Source organism: Oryctolagus cuniculus, chromosome 15 (genome assembly GCF_051225735.1).
Source record: "Oryctolagus cuniculus isolate XC-2025 breed Fujian yellow rabbit chromosome 15, ASM5122573v1, whole genome shotgun sequence".
Lineage (NCBI taxonomy): Eukaryota > Metazoa > Chordata > Mammalia > Lagomorpha > Leporidae > Oryctolagus > Oryctolagus cuniculus.
In genome coordinates this window covers 2,252,501-2,269,050 of record NC_142881.1, presented here as the reverse complement: position 1 = coordinate 2,269,050, position 16,550 = coordinate 2,252,501, and the positions used below count along the sequence as shown (strand labels likewise).

At 55.5% G+C, this 16,550-nt stretch overlaps 1 protein-coding gene across 14 annotated transcripts in view; it reads right to left on the bottom strand.

The window, feature by feature from the left end:
• The window catches only part of EBF3 (EBF transcription factor 3), a 124,179-nt gene that overhangs the window by 38,691 nt on the left and 68,938 nt on the right, over positions 1-16,550 (bottom strand). For all 14 annotated transcript variants that reach the window (XR_016221408.1, XM_051836655.3, XM_051836663.3 and 11 more), the window contains one exon: positions 3,954-4,035. Coding sequence is in view for 13 of the 14 variants with exons in the window: in XM_051836655.3 (XP_051692615.1) it covers positions 3,954-4,035 (82 nt within the window). In the remaining variant the exon portion in view is untranslated. The remainder of the gene's footprint in view (positions 1-3,953; positions 4,036-16,550) is intronic.

Here is a 16,550-nt window from a genome sequence, read left to right as displayed (position 1 = left end):
CTCAATCCAGAGACGCATCCTAGCCACGGGCTCCGGACACGGCCCTCTGGCCACTCGCTGTGAACCGCTGTGTTGATGGATCTGTCCACGTACTGATCAGAGAGTTTATCTAATTTGAATGAGTTCACTCAAGACCGGGCTCCCGCACAGAGCTGCCCAACAAACCTTCGTCCATCGGACTGGTCCTCGAGCCCCCATCTTCTCGCCAGACGACCCCTAGGTCAATCTTACAGTTACATCGAACGCCTGGCCCTGAGCGCTTCTGTACGTAAAAAGACCGAGTGGAATCCAAAGAGTGGACAGCTTCTCAGCCAGCGAAAGCCCGGCAAGAGCCCTGGCTGCCCAGGCAGAGCCCACCTTGCAGGACAGAAAGGCTCAGAGGACGGCCCTGGGGCCTTCTGACACCTCAGCTGCCCCAGAAGAGAGCAAAGAAAGGGACACGCTGCCCGGGGACCACCCTGGGGACCCCGTGCACCTGCCTGGGTAAGCTGGAGACAAGCAGCCAGCAAACCAGACCCTGCCTTGAGATTTCTCCTCACAGAGCTGGGGCCGCGCGGGCACTACCTCCACAGGCGCTGTGGCCACAAGGACCTGAGCCCGCGCTGCATCTGGGTCCTGACAGGATCCCTGGGCCGTGGGCCTGAGCGTGCAGCCTCGGGTACTCAGCCGGGTCTGCAGGTCAGAGCCACCCACAGAGCCTGTGCAGCCAGAGAGGGGCAACGAGACAGGCACTCCGCCAGCAGGGGACCATCCAAAGGAATCAGAGCCAAGGCTGTAGTGGGCCTTGGTGAGTGTGAGCTCATCAGAGAGCAACAGATGCACCCACACAGGGGTGGCCAGCGGGGACCAGTCCACTGTCTGCACCCTCCACTGTCTGCAGAGGTGCTCCAAGAAAAACAGGACCTACCCACAGAAGAACAACTTAACTAATAAAACAGAGTAAAAGTGATGCATGATAAATATAGATCTATGTGGTATTTTTAAGGGTTTCAAAGAGAAGGTAAAGTGGTCAGCACTATGGTGCAGTGGGTTAAACTGTGGCCTGCAGTGCCAGCATCCCACAGGGGCACTGGTTCCAGTCCCAGCTGCTCCACTTCCCATCCAGCTCCCTGCTAACGCGCCTGGAAAAGCAGCAGATGGCCCAAGTGCTCGGGGCCCTGCATCCACATGGGAGACCTGGAAGAAGCTCCTGGCTCTGGACCACCCCAGTTCCAGCTGTTACAGCCATTTGGAGAGTGAACCAGTGGATGGAAGATCTTTCTCTCTCCCTCTCTCTGTGTCTCTGACTCTGCATTTCAAGTAAGTATTTTTTAAAAACTTTAAAACCAGAAACCTAAGCTACATATTTATACAAGGGGACTCCAAAAAGTTCATAGAAAGTGAAAATAAATGGGTTATTGGTGCAAAAAAAATCTTGGAAGCCTCTGCACAGCTTTTTCATAACACGCATTTTCCATGAACTTCTCGAGGACCCCTCCCATGCACAGATTTCAGAATTTTTGCACCAAAAATAAACGAACTCTTTGAAGGAAGCTTGTAAACGGACACAGTGAACAACTGATTCTCGGCTTTAATCCCAGGCTCCACAAGGGCAGGGGGCTCCCAGAGCTCTCAGGGGCGGCCCCCTCGCCTCCCCCACGGGCACTGCCTCCACGCGGGGCCTCAGCAGCACCCAGGCCCCTCTGAACCCTGGCAGAGCGGCAGCACCAGTCCTGGGGTTGGCACCCCCTTTTCTGACTGCCGCTAGCCAAGCCCTGTGCTGGGAAGCCCGGTGCGAGGTGGAGGTGGCGGTGGCACCACTCATGGGCCCACTGGAGGATCCAGAGACTGCTCTGTCCACCTGGGTGCCCTCCCACCCTGGGGACCGAAGGAACCCTCTGGACACATCACTCAAGCCTGACGCAGACGCACAGACTGGACCCTTTTTAAGTTCCTAGACCAGGATATGTTGAAGAGACACGACAAGGTAAAAATACAAACAAAGACACTGCCTTTGCTCTGTCGTCTATATATAGGTCAGCCGCCAGGGGAGCACAGCGCGGCTCGGCAGAGGAAGCAGACGCACCGGGTGTGCTTCTCGCCTGGGCCGGCCTGCAGTGCACCCCCCGGCAAGGCACGGAGGCCGGGAGACCATGGAAAACACCGTGTGCTCCCTGACACCCTCCTAAGTCCAGTTAAACCTTCCGAGGGGCAGGGGCATTGGCTCAAGAGACCAGGGAAGTCCTCCTGGCAACTGTGGACTCCGTGACCACCCGTGGGATCACCTGTGATGGATGCTGCACATTCGGTCACCGGTGAGACAAAGAGGCTGCGGCCACTCAGCCCCATGTGACATCCGCTATGCTGCGATGGATCAATATCCCCCGTGCCCCGGGAAGCCTCGCGCATGAAAAATGGAAGCAGGCCCAGCTGTTGGCGAGGAACACCACCCTAGCTGCACAGCACGAGTGGGCGAGCCCCGACGGCCTGCCTTCTGATTGGCTGGCTGGGCCCAGAGGCAGATGTCACTCATGTCTCTCTAAAGGACTGGAGCGTGGGTTAAATCTCGGGAAAGCACTTTGAGCTATTTGGGTGGAAATGTAGTGTGAATCCCAAACAAAAATCACCAGGTAGTTCCTGCGACCCACCAGCCACGCAGGTTTTCTCTGGTTGGTGGGCACCAGCGTCGGGTTTATGTCCCAGCCCAGAGTCCAGCCTGACTGAATCCCCAGCTCCACCCTTGCCATTCGACCACTGCAGATCAGAAATCTTTGAAGGAAGAAATGCTGTCTGAACGCGCACAGGCTCTGCCTATGTCGTTATTCCCCAAACAACACAGCTCGGCCCTGTTCACAGCCCCTGCATCCAGTTAGGTCCAGGGAGTCACCCAGAGAGTCACCCAGAGAGGAACTGAAGCGTACAGCACATGTGCAGGCTACTGCAAACACTGCACACCCTGCACGAGAGACTCGGGCATCCCCAGGTTTCGGTGGAGGGCTGCATTTGCACACTCAGAAAGCCAGCAAAGTCCTGCACACATCCCGTGTGCAGGGTTCCTAATCATTCACAAAGGTGAGGAAAAGACAACTCCTCTCATCATTGATCCCCGAGCCCACCCCCTCGGACGGAACCCCCTGAAGCCAAGCAGAGGCAGGAGTTAGTCTGGGTCCGGGAACGGACCAGCAGCCAGGCACGGACTCACGGACGTGAGAACACCCGAGCCTCAGAGGAAGGACGCTGAGGCGGGGGAGATGTTCGGGAACTTGCAAACGTTTGTGCTGAGGCCACCAGGAGGCCCTGGACCTGGAGGACACCAAGGTTGCCTTAAGCTTCTCCCTGCGGGGGCCAGCGCTGTGGCATAGCAGGTAAGGCTGCCACCTGCAGTGCCAGCATCCCATATGGGCGCCAGTTCGAGACCCGGCTGCTTCACTTCTGATCCAGCTCTCTGCTACGGCCTGGGAAAGCAGTAGATGGCTCAAGTCCTTGGGCCCCTGCACCCACATGGGAGACCTGGAAGAAGCTCCTGGCTCCTGGCTTCAGATCAGCGCAGCTCCTGCCATTGCAGCCAACTGGGGAGTGACCCAGCAGATGGAAGACCTCTCTGTCTCTCTCTCTCTGCCTCTCCTTCTGTGTGTAACTCTTTCAAATAAATAAATCTTTAAAAAAAAAAAAAAAGGTTCTCTCTGCACTGAAGATCGACCAGTGGACCGGCCCCAGGGGGAAGAGCTCAGCTCGACGGCCTCCAGGACTCAGCAGTCTGCCGTGGCCATGCCTGGCCTCCGGACGTCTGGCACACTGAAGACACCAGGGCAGTTTGCAAAGCATTTTATTTTCATCTTTTCTCAACGAACCGACTCCGTTTTGCCCCCGAGCCCTTGGAGAACTAGAGGTTACTCTGAGTAACGGCAAAGGCTCCGAGTGGCACGTAGGCGCCGGGGCCGCCCCACCGCGTCCGTGTCTAGGGAGCTGTGTACCTGGAATCTCCGCATGTCTCGAGGGTTGCCTGCATTCTTCAGACAGTTCTGATTGCACTTGAGGAAAAACTTTAGAAAGAATCTACAAAAACACAAGAGAGAATGCACATCCGTTAGGGTTACCAGACACGAGACACAAACCTTTCACGACGACACTTTGGACTGTGACATGGCGGGAGCTCAGCTCTGCAAGTGCCCTGCAGGGGGCGGTGCTGAGAGAGGACGGAGGGTGCGTGTCCTGGCCCAGGGGCCTGCGAGAAAGCTCCCCGCCCTGAGGAGCAGGGACTCACATCTAACTGCCCAGCTTCAGGGGGAAGAACTGTGACTTCCAGATTGGCCGTTCGGTGCCTGAATCCTGGCGTGACTGACCAATAACCACTGGGGAAGGGTCCACCCCAGATGGACTGCCAACTTCGGCCAATGAAAACACAGACTGCCTAGTTAAACTGGCAGTTTGCATAAGCAACAAGTGATTTTTCAGTAGAGGCATGTCCCTAAGCATACCTACACTAAAAAAAGAAAATGGTGTTTATCTGCGACAGAGCCTTCAGCTGTATTTTATCTGGCAACCCCCACTCCCTGAGCAAACACACTCTTAAAGACAGATTTCAGTGACACTAGACTACCACTCTTGAGAAGAGAAAGGATTTGGGGGTATTGCTTTAAGGGCTACACTAATATCTGTGCTTTGAAGGGACCAATCAACAGCTCGGCGTGGTCAGCAGCCACTGCCCCACCCTGGAGCGCAGGGCCAGGCCGTGCCCTGGGAGGGAAGCAGCCTCGCGCTGCCGGCTCAGTGACCAATGCAGAGGGGCTGCTGCAGTTGGGTCCGCTGGGCCCTGGGCAGCCTGGCTGGACACCACCCACCAGAAGAACCAGGCCACCTGGGCCCTGCCCCACCTCCACCTGCACACGCAAGGCCACACCCACCATGAGCTGGAGGCGGGGTCTCCAGGCCAACACAGCCACTGTCCGGAGCCCACAAGACCGACTGTCGCACTTGGTGATTGCGAATTCTTTGTGGCTTTTCACGTGGTTTCCCTGAACGCAGTCTTATGCCCAAGGCTCCCGGCTGGCGGTCACAAAACCCAGTAGACAGGAGGAGGGTCTGCCGCTCTGACGGCATTCCCCGCCCACCCTGGCAGCGAACACCCAGTTGCTGGGGTAGGAGAGCAGTGGCCACGTAATTACAGCTCCTTACCCGCCGTGGCCTCACTCTTTCCAGGCAGAATTTGCATCTCTGATGAGCCGCCTCACCTGCGCGCTCAGCTCACCGCACTCTTCCCACCATCTGCCGTCAGCTCCGGGAAAGCTCTTGCTATTCCACCCACCGATTTTTCCTAACAGCCACCATGCAATTAAACCCCACACGTTCCGCGGCGAGGTAAATGAGGCACACCTGCGGCCGCCTGCACTCGAACTGCATCAGGAAGGGCCTAACAAGGTGAGGGCGCCACAAAGTTATCGCCCTGTCAGGCAATTAGGCCCGCACACCAGGGGCAGCCACGCAGCGCAATTACGCCCGCATCAGCGCCCGCAGCCGCTCCTCTGCAAGTGCACTGCACGCGGCGTCCGCACAGCCCTCCCGGGACGGCCACGGAGGGTCCGTCAGACCCCAACATCTCTCTCCAGTTCACCCTTCCACCTCCTGGAGAGCACACAGGGCTGAGGACGGCCTCTGTGCCGGCGAGCTGGGCCTGCGGGCACCGCCGTCGGCTCAGAACCCTGCCAGGCCCCGGTACACACTTGAGCATCTGAGGGGTCCACTCTGCAGCAGGCACAGGTATACATACAGCACACATGTGCACCATGTATGCACACGTGCAACATACCCACACAGCACACATACACAGATAGACATGCCTACAACACATGCATACCCAAACATGCACATATACATACAACATATATGTGCCCATGTGCATACAACACATTACACATACACATACAACAGACATACATACTCATACAACACATAACACATATGCATACAATATAAATACATACACATATACACACAACACATGCATACATACGCAAAATACATACACATCAATATGCACAACACACATATAACACATGGCCACATGTGAGCACATGCATACAGCATATGCCCAACATACATGTACACATACAACATGGGCATATGCACATGGTCATACACATATAGCACATAGCACACATGCACAACACATATACAATAGACATGTTCACATATATACAACATACATGTGCAACATACACACATGAACGCATGCACAATCCACACCCATACAACACATATACAGAGAGAAACATGCATATACACACCACATACACATATACACATGCAACACAAATGGCACACATACAACACATTACACAAATACAGATGCACATATCACATATACATACATGGACACATACATACATACACATGGCTGTATATACAACACACATACACAGACTCACATATAACACACACATATGCATGTACACCATATGCATGTGGACACACAGATGCACATGCATGCACACAGGCACACTCACACACATGGGCATGCCTGATGAGTGTGCACACACATGCACACGCTGCACTTCTGATTTTAGATGTGGCAACACACAGTCCCTGCTTCTACTCAGGCGTCCAGAAGGCCGCGGGGCCCTTGGAGAAGACCTGTGGTGCCCACACCTCGACACAGGTCCCTCTGAGAGCACTCAGGGCCCGACCCCACACCCACAGCCAGAGGGGTCCCCCGCTGACCCTCGCCCAGCCGGCGGGGACCTCCGCAGGGACGGACCGAGAGGAAGTGGCAGCCAGGGAGCTGGGACAGCCGGAGCGGAAGCCGCGGCAGGGCAGGGCGTGCGGAGGGGAAGCCGCTCGGCGGGCGCGCGGGCGCTGGTCGCCTCTGACGCAGGGATCCAGTGCAGCCTGCAGGAGGCGAACGGCACAGCCAGCGCGTGACTGCCGACACGGCGCGTGACCACGCACGCAGCGCACGCCTGCTCCAACCAGGAAGTGCCGGGCGTGGAGCAGCTCCCAGCGGCACGTGCGAAGCCGATGTTGGTGCTCATCCCTGACTCAATTAGCCTTTAATTGGCTTTTCCCTAATACCTGACAACCACTTTGCACACCTCACCTGCAGAGTCCTGGTGCACAAAGGATTGAATTCTCTCGTTATGAAAGGAAAAATCTCTCCTGTGTCAGAAAATCTTTGGCTTTGGCGCCGGTAAACTCTTTATTACCAGCTAAACACAGCTTTGCTGCTCGATGGCGAGGCGGCGATAAAAAGTCTAACCTGTCGTTAGTACATTATGCCTAATTGTGTACAGTGTGCTGCCCCGTGCATCTGTCGGGCCGTCATCAAAATGACCATTATGCGCACTAATTCCCTGACCCCGGCTTTATTTCCCTGAAGAGTCATCAGCTTCCACAGTAGGTACCGGAGTAAATCACGCTTGAAATATGGGCTTTATTTACTTGTTTCTCCCAGGCGACGGGAAGACAGCGGCAAAAGACACACTGCTACCATCAGGCACGGCTGCCCGGGCAGACTCCACGCGGACACAGCCTGTAGAGTCCTGGGAAGTTCTCGGGAGCCAGCAGACGTGGGACAGGTGTGCCTCTCGGGACAGGACACGGTGCAGGGGCTCCCGACTCCTGAGGGCCCCGTGAAGGCGGCCAGTGGCGCAGTCGGACACGCGGGGCTGGGGGTGATGGGAGGACGCCCACCCAGAGGGTTCTTGCCAGGGCTCCCACCTGAGCTGCGCGCCGCCCCACCCCCGCCCCGCCACACCACGCCCCAGCAAGTTACAAGCTTGGGCTCGGTGCCTTCTAGGTCATGGTCCCGTCAGCCCAGGCTCGCACCAGTCGGGGCGGAAGGGGCACCCTTTACACGGGGCCCAAGCGGACGGCGGGCCTGACCATGTCCACGGGAGCCCAGTCTGGGGCAAGCCCTCACCTCAGTGACTAATCTCCAACTCTCTCCACTTCTGTGTGTTTAAGCTATGAATTAGTTCATTTATATTTACTTTTATGAAGCTGATTAACCAGAGCTTCTCTATCTGATGAAAATCATTTTAATTGTAGTGTTAGGCTCCTGTGTAATATCCATTACATTATGGACTGTTTAAATTCTACATGGGTATTGTATAAATTGGCCCTCTGCGAGCCAGCAAGCAATTAGGACCACACAGCCCTGCCTTCCACGGCTGTAGAACTTTGCGGTGTTGCTCAGGACAATCAGAAACAAAGGAGGCTGTTTAATTGTAATTTAATGGAATATCAAGGAGTCCGTGGTATTAGACGCTGGCAGCAGAGAGCAGCAGAGAAAAATTAACTGCAATTATGTTTGATTAAAGCTATCCTTCTCAATAATCAGCGGTCCTGACAGGCCATGGGGCTCCCGTGAGCTCCGGGATGGCAAAAGGTGGTGAGCAATATTAGGGCCAATAAAGGGGATATTAGCATAGCTAATTACAGCCCTGCAAAACCTGTGAAGGGGGCCTCTGTGTATTGTAATGTGTGAAATAATTGGCCAAGGCCGTTATCAATTACATAAGGAATGAATCTGGTTTGTCAGAGAAAAGCTGATGGGATGCGTTTCACCTGACACCCTTCCCGCCTGTCTCCAGGCATCGAGGAATTTCGCCACTTTCATCAAGAGCCACAACTTAGGAGCGGCCAAATCACTGATAAAATTATCCTGCCAGCAAGTGTGGGGTAATTAATACAGCGCAGCCCCGCCGCCTCGCCTGCCGCTGCTGTTGTTACCTAAGTGAAGTCACTAATCATGCAATAATGATTTCTCTCCCTCTGGTCAGAGCGAGGGACGACTCCCCAGACAGGCAGCCAGCTTCGCGGGCGCACCCTGCTGATTCCGCAGAGGAACCAGCTCACCGCTCGCCTTTTGCAAGTGGCTGGAATCGCTTGCTTGCTTGTTTTCGTTGTAAAGTTTTGCACCGTTCCACGGCTGGGTTTGGCCGGGGCTCAAAATCTGGGCCATGCTGGGAGGCGTGGCTCCGTGGGACCCAGCGGTGTGGCAGTGCGGCCATCCCCCAAGCAAGGGGCTCGGCCTTCCAGCAGACCCCCTGCCGGCCCAGCTGAGAGCACACAGGGCCTTCTCTTCCGGCTGATGTGGGAAATCCAGGCGCAGGGGGAGAAACACCGGGGACCCTCACCGGGGTGGGCGGGGGCTCCCTCCTCAGTCTGCAGGCAGGGCAGGTAAGAAGCAGTGAGGCGGCACCCATGCCACCCATCAGCATGCCCAAGGCATCCTCATGTAAATCACGGGGTGATGACAGCATGGGGGGGCAGCTCCTGGGGAGTCCAAACCAAGCCCCCACCTGTTTCCAGCTGTCCCGGTCTGAACACTAACCGCCTAGGTACCGAAAACACAGCTTCAGAAGATGCCAATCAGTGGGGGCTACCCGGGCCTGGGGGGCGGGGTGGGGGGATATGGGCTCCCCCCCCCCGGGGTGAAGAGCACTACTGGAACCAGATGGGGGTGATGGTGACGGCGCACACCCTCGCCAGGGTCCCCAACACCACCCAGGGGTGCTCCTCACATCTGTCGATGCCACTTCCCCAAACCAAGAAAGGACCCGACCAGGACACCCGAGGAGTGCGCGAGCCCCCAGTGGCCCTGAAGCCAAGCCGTTGAGACTCAGATGCAAAGACAGCGTCTTGGAGAGACTTCTCCCCGCCTGGTAAGAGAGTGGCCGTGGAGTGCTTTTCCTCGAGGCCCTGCTAATTACCGGGCCGCCCCTGAAAGCAGTGGCCACAGCTGCGGTGTGCGTGCGCCTGGTCATCAGTATTGATTCCCGAGCAATTCCAGGCGATCGGGCCGGGCGTCTCGGAGACAATGCGCTTCCCTCGAAGCCCTGTAATGAGCAGTTCCCACACAAGACTACACTCTGCTGACATCAGATCTGTGCACCAAGATACACACAGGTCAATACGTATTGGATTTCCAAAATGCGAGGGTCTTAATGTCGGGCCTCTCTCTCCCTCTCTCCCTCCTGCCATTAGCGACTGCCGGGCTCACGTTCTCGGATGCCATACGGGAGGCAAAATTCTGCTCCATTAGTCTGATTTATTCTTCAAGTACGCCATGACAAATTGCTTTAACACCAGACTCACTCCATTCTCTTACATTTCAAGCCGTGGGCCTCTGGTGGCGTCATCACGGACGGGGCCTCTGACAGCTGCGGCCAGGTGTGCTGGGCCCCGGCTGGAGGTCGGGAGGGAGCCCACGTGTGACTGCGGGCGTGCACGGATCTGGAAACATCCACGGCTTGACTTGCAGTTCAACGACGACTGGCCTTTGTGTGGGGAGCCTTGCTCCGAACAGCGGCCCCGTCTCTGGTGGACTGGAGCTATTTTACTTCCCCTCGCCGTGGTAACCACACCGCATTAACAATATTTGTACTACAATCGCCAAGGGACCCACTTCCCAGATTCTATCACTTCTTTATCTCCTGACAAATACCTCACTATCGAACATTATTAGGTTTAGAAAATTAACCCTTCCCGGTCCGGAGCCATGCTCGGCCCCACCGCCGTCCCTCCAAAGAACCTTATCTCTAAATTTCTTGCTATAATGGTTTTCCTTTTCATCACAATTTCAGCAGCGGCTGTCAAGAGGCACTTATAGATACCATGATCTTGTTCTCGGGCGATGATTCTCATTAAAATGATGCCAAAGAGATCTGATGGGATTTAATGGCTTTGCTGGCCAGCTCAATATCCACCTCCACAACAGATCCCGTTAGGAGAAATTTGTATGACTCCAGCTCAACTTTTCCGGGTGGTTTTTTTAATGCGCTCAGATAAGTAAAGCCCAGGCCGACACTCGTGAAGCGAATGCATCCCAGAGTTCCACGCTGTGTCGGTTTCCCTGCCCGCCTGGCTGTCAAGCATTCTAGTTAGTATTTTCTGGAACTGCTGCTGCTATTTCATGATAGTTTTGATAAGGTTATCTGTTTAAAAGAAGTCAACTGCACAACACACAGGGAACGTGAGGTGCGCTGTATTTACACCAGGGCTCCCGTTTCAAGTGCCGATCTTTCTTCCGCCTCTCTACCTGTTCCTCCATTTCTAATGGGCAACGCGGCACTGACATTACTTCCCCGGCACATCACTCGCCCTGTCAATCAGTCTGTATTTTGTCTTTCGCTGCGGCCTCATTAAAACAGCTTCCCCGCTCCCTCTGGACAGCGCTCTATTTGCCAGCTCTGATCACGAAGCTCCTTATTTAAGAAAAATGCCAGCATCGCTTGGCTCACATCAGATGCACCCCCGACTCGCTGCCAGCTCCGGGGAGACATTCACAGGTTGTGCGGAGATTAAGTGTCTGTGCTTATCCCAACTTCGGGTCTCACACCTCTCCCACCGCCCGTGCGTGCCTTGTTAGGGACCGAAGGGAAGGGGCGCACGCCCCCGGCCACGCTCGTTTCTGCCGGCTGCCGAGCTCAATCTCAGAACAAACGCCAGGTCCGGTCGCTGTGTTCCGATTCTTTTTGTTTGTGTTTTTTTTTTTTTTCTCATCTCCGAGTAGGGAGGATCTTGTTCCTCTCTTCCTGCCTCCCTGCACCCTCCCCCCCAATCCACGCTCACTTGCTTAATTAAGAACTATCATCCTCACAGACTGAATTATTAATAAAAAATATCACATTTTAAATCAAGCCTGTGCACGCACGGGGGACACCAGTGTCCAACCTGCCTGTGCCAGCTCTCTTGCCTTTTAGGTCCTGATTAAAAACTTATTAAAACATTATAAATGATTAATGGGAGCACAGCTCTGAGTGGCAATTATTAGTTTTAATGCAGGTAATGCAGCTTAATGAGGGGGCACATGTGTGCAAAGTCTTAACTTCATTACCCCTGCGTGTCAACATATACAAGAGATATGTGTGTACAGGTCATCCATTACTCGGAACGGCACCAAGCCCTCTCTCCTCACCTCCCTTTGTTGATGAGCCAGGAGCCATAAATTAATCCCTCTCTGTGGCTCGGGGAGGGACCAAGGTGTTAAAAATCACAGTGGAGCCAGCACGCAGCTCCGTGCTGGAATATTTCACAGATTCTCTGTCCTGCAACCCGGGGGGTGCGTGGGGTTTTGCACGGGAGCCTCTGCAGGTGCTCGGAGCCGGCGGGGTCCCCCTCTGGGTCTAGCGGGGCCATGGGGAGAGCTGAGGGCGTCACCCCAGCAGCCCCGGTGCAGGCCAGCACATGCGTCCCACAGCCCCTCCGTCCCCGTCCTGCCGGCTGGGGCGCAGGGGAGCAGGGTGAGAGCCAGCGGGACACAGGGGCACCGGGCCCCCCGCGTGCGGGCACGGGAGCGCCCTGGGAAGGAGGAGTCTGGCCGGACGCCGGAATGCAGAAACACAAGGAAATGCCAGCCAGGGCCTGGCTGCAGCATGGAGACGCGGGGCGAGCACAGGCGCTGAATGGACGCATTTAGGATGCCGAGAGGGGAGCGCACGGCTCCCCGGGCCCACAAAGAAGCCCATACAAGGCGCCGGCCCCACCTGGGACCCTCGGCCCCGGCCTGCCTCGGCCCCCGGCGGGGGAGCGGGCCACGGGGCCCCACTTGGCACGTCAGCTTGTATTTTCCGTTTCTGTGACAAGCGGCTTGATCTCCTCTATGTGTTTGAAGAGTATTCAGGACTATTTGCATCACTTTACCGCTAATGTATAATATATGGCCCTAAAGTGAGCCCGGGCGCTGTCTTCTCACCGAGCGTCAGAAAGTGAGGGCAATAAAGATGCATTAAGTTCTCCCAAGCACAGCCGCTCCAGCGCCAGCGAGCAAGGTGCTGCCTGGAGCCGAGAGGCAACCTTTCCCGCCTGCCGGAGACGATGCGGAGCAAAGAAAATGTCAAATCAAGAAAGGCTGGGTTTAGAGATGAGGCAGCCCGCGATGACGTCGCTGCCATATTTTGTGAAACTATAATGCTGTTGGCAGCAAAGATCCGTGTTTCTGATTCATCTAGGGCCGCGTGGCAAAGCTTTGTCAGTCTGTGCGAGGTATAAATAATTCAGGGTGAGGGATGGCAATTACAGGGCCCTGCACAACCAAAATGAATATTTTATGAGGACTAAAACTGCTCTGGAATGAATCACACACATGGCAAGGGGGCTCATCCATGCCAGCCCCGGGAAGAGAGGCGCCGGCCCCGCCTCCGCCCAGGGTGTGGACTGCAGCCCGGCGCAGTCGCGAGCGCACACACATGTGCACACACGCGTGACGGGCAGGCCCCGCCCGCCCAGGACCACTCCTAAGTCAGCCGCGGGGAAGCCTCGCGCCCAGGCCCCGGAAGCTCTCGTCCGAGGCACCCCCGAGTTCGGTTTTCCACGAGTGCTTCCGCGTTAGCATCGCAGTCTGCTTGTTATTCCCGTCGGTCAAGCTACCCACGGCGTGAGCGGGGACCTCCTCTTCGGGTTGGGGGGCGGCGTGGACTCCCAGGGAGCATGAGAGCGGGGACGGAGGCGTGGAGGCGGCCTTGTCCTCCGCCCGGGTGCTCCCTCCACCCTTGGGTTCCGAGCCTCACGTGGCCTGGGCCCGCTGACGGGAGGCTCCCGGCGGCCAAACCCGCGGCTGAGAGTTGCAGTGGGGCCCTGGAGGAGGTGCCCCGCCGGCCGGGGCGGGATTTACAGGGATCTTCGAAGGCGGAAAGGGAGGTTTCATCTGTTAGGTTTCCTCCTCCAGTGCTCTGGGAGCCACCGAAACAAACAGCAACATTGTTCCCCAGGCCGCGGGCCGTGGTGAATGGCCATTGTGCTCCTCCGGTTACTGTTACCTGTGCTTTTGTGCAGGAAAGAAGGCCTGGGCAGTGACGTCACCCAGCACAAGCCTCCCTCTGTGCGGACGCGGGAGTGGGTCCCGGCCGCGGTGGGAACCCAACACAGGCTCCCTGTAAATCCAGGGCCGATGCACTGTTTATGAAAACAAGGCTATTAGGTATATTAATAATTTGATAAATAGGGATTTGTCCTTAATTATTCATGAAGAACATTTGGCAACAGTAAAATTATATTCGCAGAACAGGTTTATAAACCAGCTAATTATAAATTAAGTATGCAAGAGAAAATTGCTAACCTTGAAATTAAAATATTTTATGATTCTGCAACTACAAAAAAAAAAAGGTGGAGAATTATCAAAATCCCATTGTTGAGTGGAGGGCACGCAGGAACACAAAGATGGCAGTGCACGGGCCAGAGGGGGGGGGCCCCGGCCAGCACCCCAGGACGGAGGTTTGCTCTGTCCAAGTGGGGAAAGAACGCCAGCACCCACCACGCCGGGCCAGCTCAGCCTGCAGGGTCCACCTGGTTCTCTACACAGCGTGGTGGTCACTTCTGCTTGCGGTCACAGCCTGGCACTGGACACAGCAGCATTCGCCTCCGTTCATGCAGCTGTGCTTGGAGCCCACAGAAAGGCCCCCTGCGCCCCCGCCCTCCCTCGAGGCCAGAGTCCATCCTGAGCTTGGGGTTCAAGGGGACAAGACCAGAGCTGGGGGCACGGGGTGCAGTCCCACCTGTCCCCACTAGAGGGCTTCTCGGGCGGGCTTCACCTGGCGAGGCAGCTCCCATTATGGGTGGCCCATGGGTCAGGACCCAGCTCCCCTCCCAGAGGGACCTGAGACACAGCCTGCCCCCTGGGAGCCGGGCTGTCCCATCCTTACCCTCTGGCTGGCCCGTCCAGCACAGCCTCCCCGGCAGGGGGCTCTGCAGCCCCCTGTCCTCCCCATCCCAGGAGCTGAATGACCACAGCATAATGCAAGTGTGTTTACAAACACCTCCCTTCACTGGGGTGACCAGAGAAGCCGCGGTGACCCTTCATTCGCCGGACAGCCTCACCTACAATCCAGGCAGACGAGGACAACAACTGGGGAATACCCTGTGGGGGGTGGGGGTGGGGTAGGAAGTGGGGGTATTCCCTGCCTCCTCTACCCACAGCTAGGCTGCACCTGAAAAAAAAAAAAAAAAAAAAAAAAAACACCTGAAATTGTAGAGGCCAGCCCAGGCCCATCCCTGCACTGCTACTCAGCCACTCAGAGCTCTCCTGAAATCCAAGACCAGCAAAGCCCTGCGACGCCCCTGTTTCTGTCTTGAAGAGTCTGCACCTCCCCAGAGTCGAGAGCCCCACGCGCTGCCCCACAGCAGAGAAAACAGCGCGGGGCAGCAGCCATGCCCAAGTCCTCGCCCCACACGGGGCCACAGCTGCAGGTCAGGTGGCCAACCCAGTCGGGGAGTTCTCTGCGAACCAGGTAATGAAAATGTTTTCATGTATAAAATCCTTCATCAAAATGCTCGTGGTGTCATCGTGTACGGCAGACACTGCAACTTAAAATGAACACACAGCCGCACCTTTACAGGTGAGCACCCGTAACCGGGGCCCGAGCGTGGCGACCCCAGGCAGCGAGCCGGCTCCGTGCCCGGCGCTGGGATCCCAGAGAAGTGGGCTGGCGCTGCGCCCGGGGTCCCCAGAGCCCAGAGGACCCGAAACGTGAGGCCACCTCAGCAAAGATGGCAGCCCAGGAAGGCGGCAGGGCGAGCCGCTCGGCCCCGGCCTCTGCCCGCCAGCAGCCAGAGCGCTCCTGTCGCCTGGAGTAGACTGTTTACCGTCTGACGGGATGCATTTCCTTCTTCACCTCAGGGACGCTCCAGAGATGCGGAGCCACTTCCCCTAACAACATTTAAATTGCTTACGAAAGCCTCTCTAAATATTTGCCATGCACTTAGCACGCCTAAGATTTGCCCATTCCCCCCAAGTCTTTTTGTTGTAAATTGCAATTTTACAACTTCATGCTCGTGATCTATTTTGACAAAGCTCCCCTGCTACCCTCGATCGGCCTCCGAAGGCAGAGAGCCGAGGCCCCGGGAGCCACCAGAGAACGCTCCGCGTGCGCCGGGACCCCCGCCACTTTGCCGTCCTCAATCTGCATGGAGAAAGATTAAACATTCAATTTGTTACCTGATAGGCCACAAGGTTCGCCACTTACCATACAAATGGAAAACATTACTGTCATTCCTCAACTTGCTTGCCTGAGTATTTTATTATTTGTAATATTTACTTCAGGGAAATTATGATTCATGTCATATTTATCTTCATGAAAAATGAGCATCTAAATGGAAATCACCTTTTGAATGCACCGGGATATAGTGTGATACTAATATGCTTCATGAACTATAAAATTTAGTCACAGTATATGGATATATTATAGCATGCCTTTAATACTCTCCCATCAAGCAAATTTTCTCCGTGTTAAGCTGATACTCGGAGCCCTGATTCCAGTTTGATAATCATTACACCTACATGATGGCACAAGTCACTACTGGTAGATTTACGGTCCCCTCAGCTCTTCTGCATTAATCTGCCTCTGAATAAGCTATTCGCACTTCCTCCAGTGCATGCAGGAAATTGGAATAAGGTGCAAATTTGTAGGCCTTAAATCTGAACAAGCACAGACAGATATTTTTCACCTGATACCATTCATTTGTTTCGAGTAAATACAAAAGACGTTTTTTATTCTTTGTCTTGGTCCCGAGGCCGCTCTTCCCCACCAGACACGCGAGGGCCGCGGAAGTCAGAGCTGCACCAACTGCGTGCAATC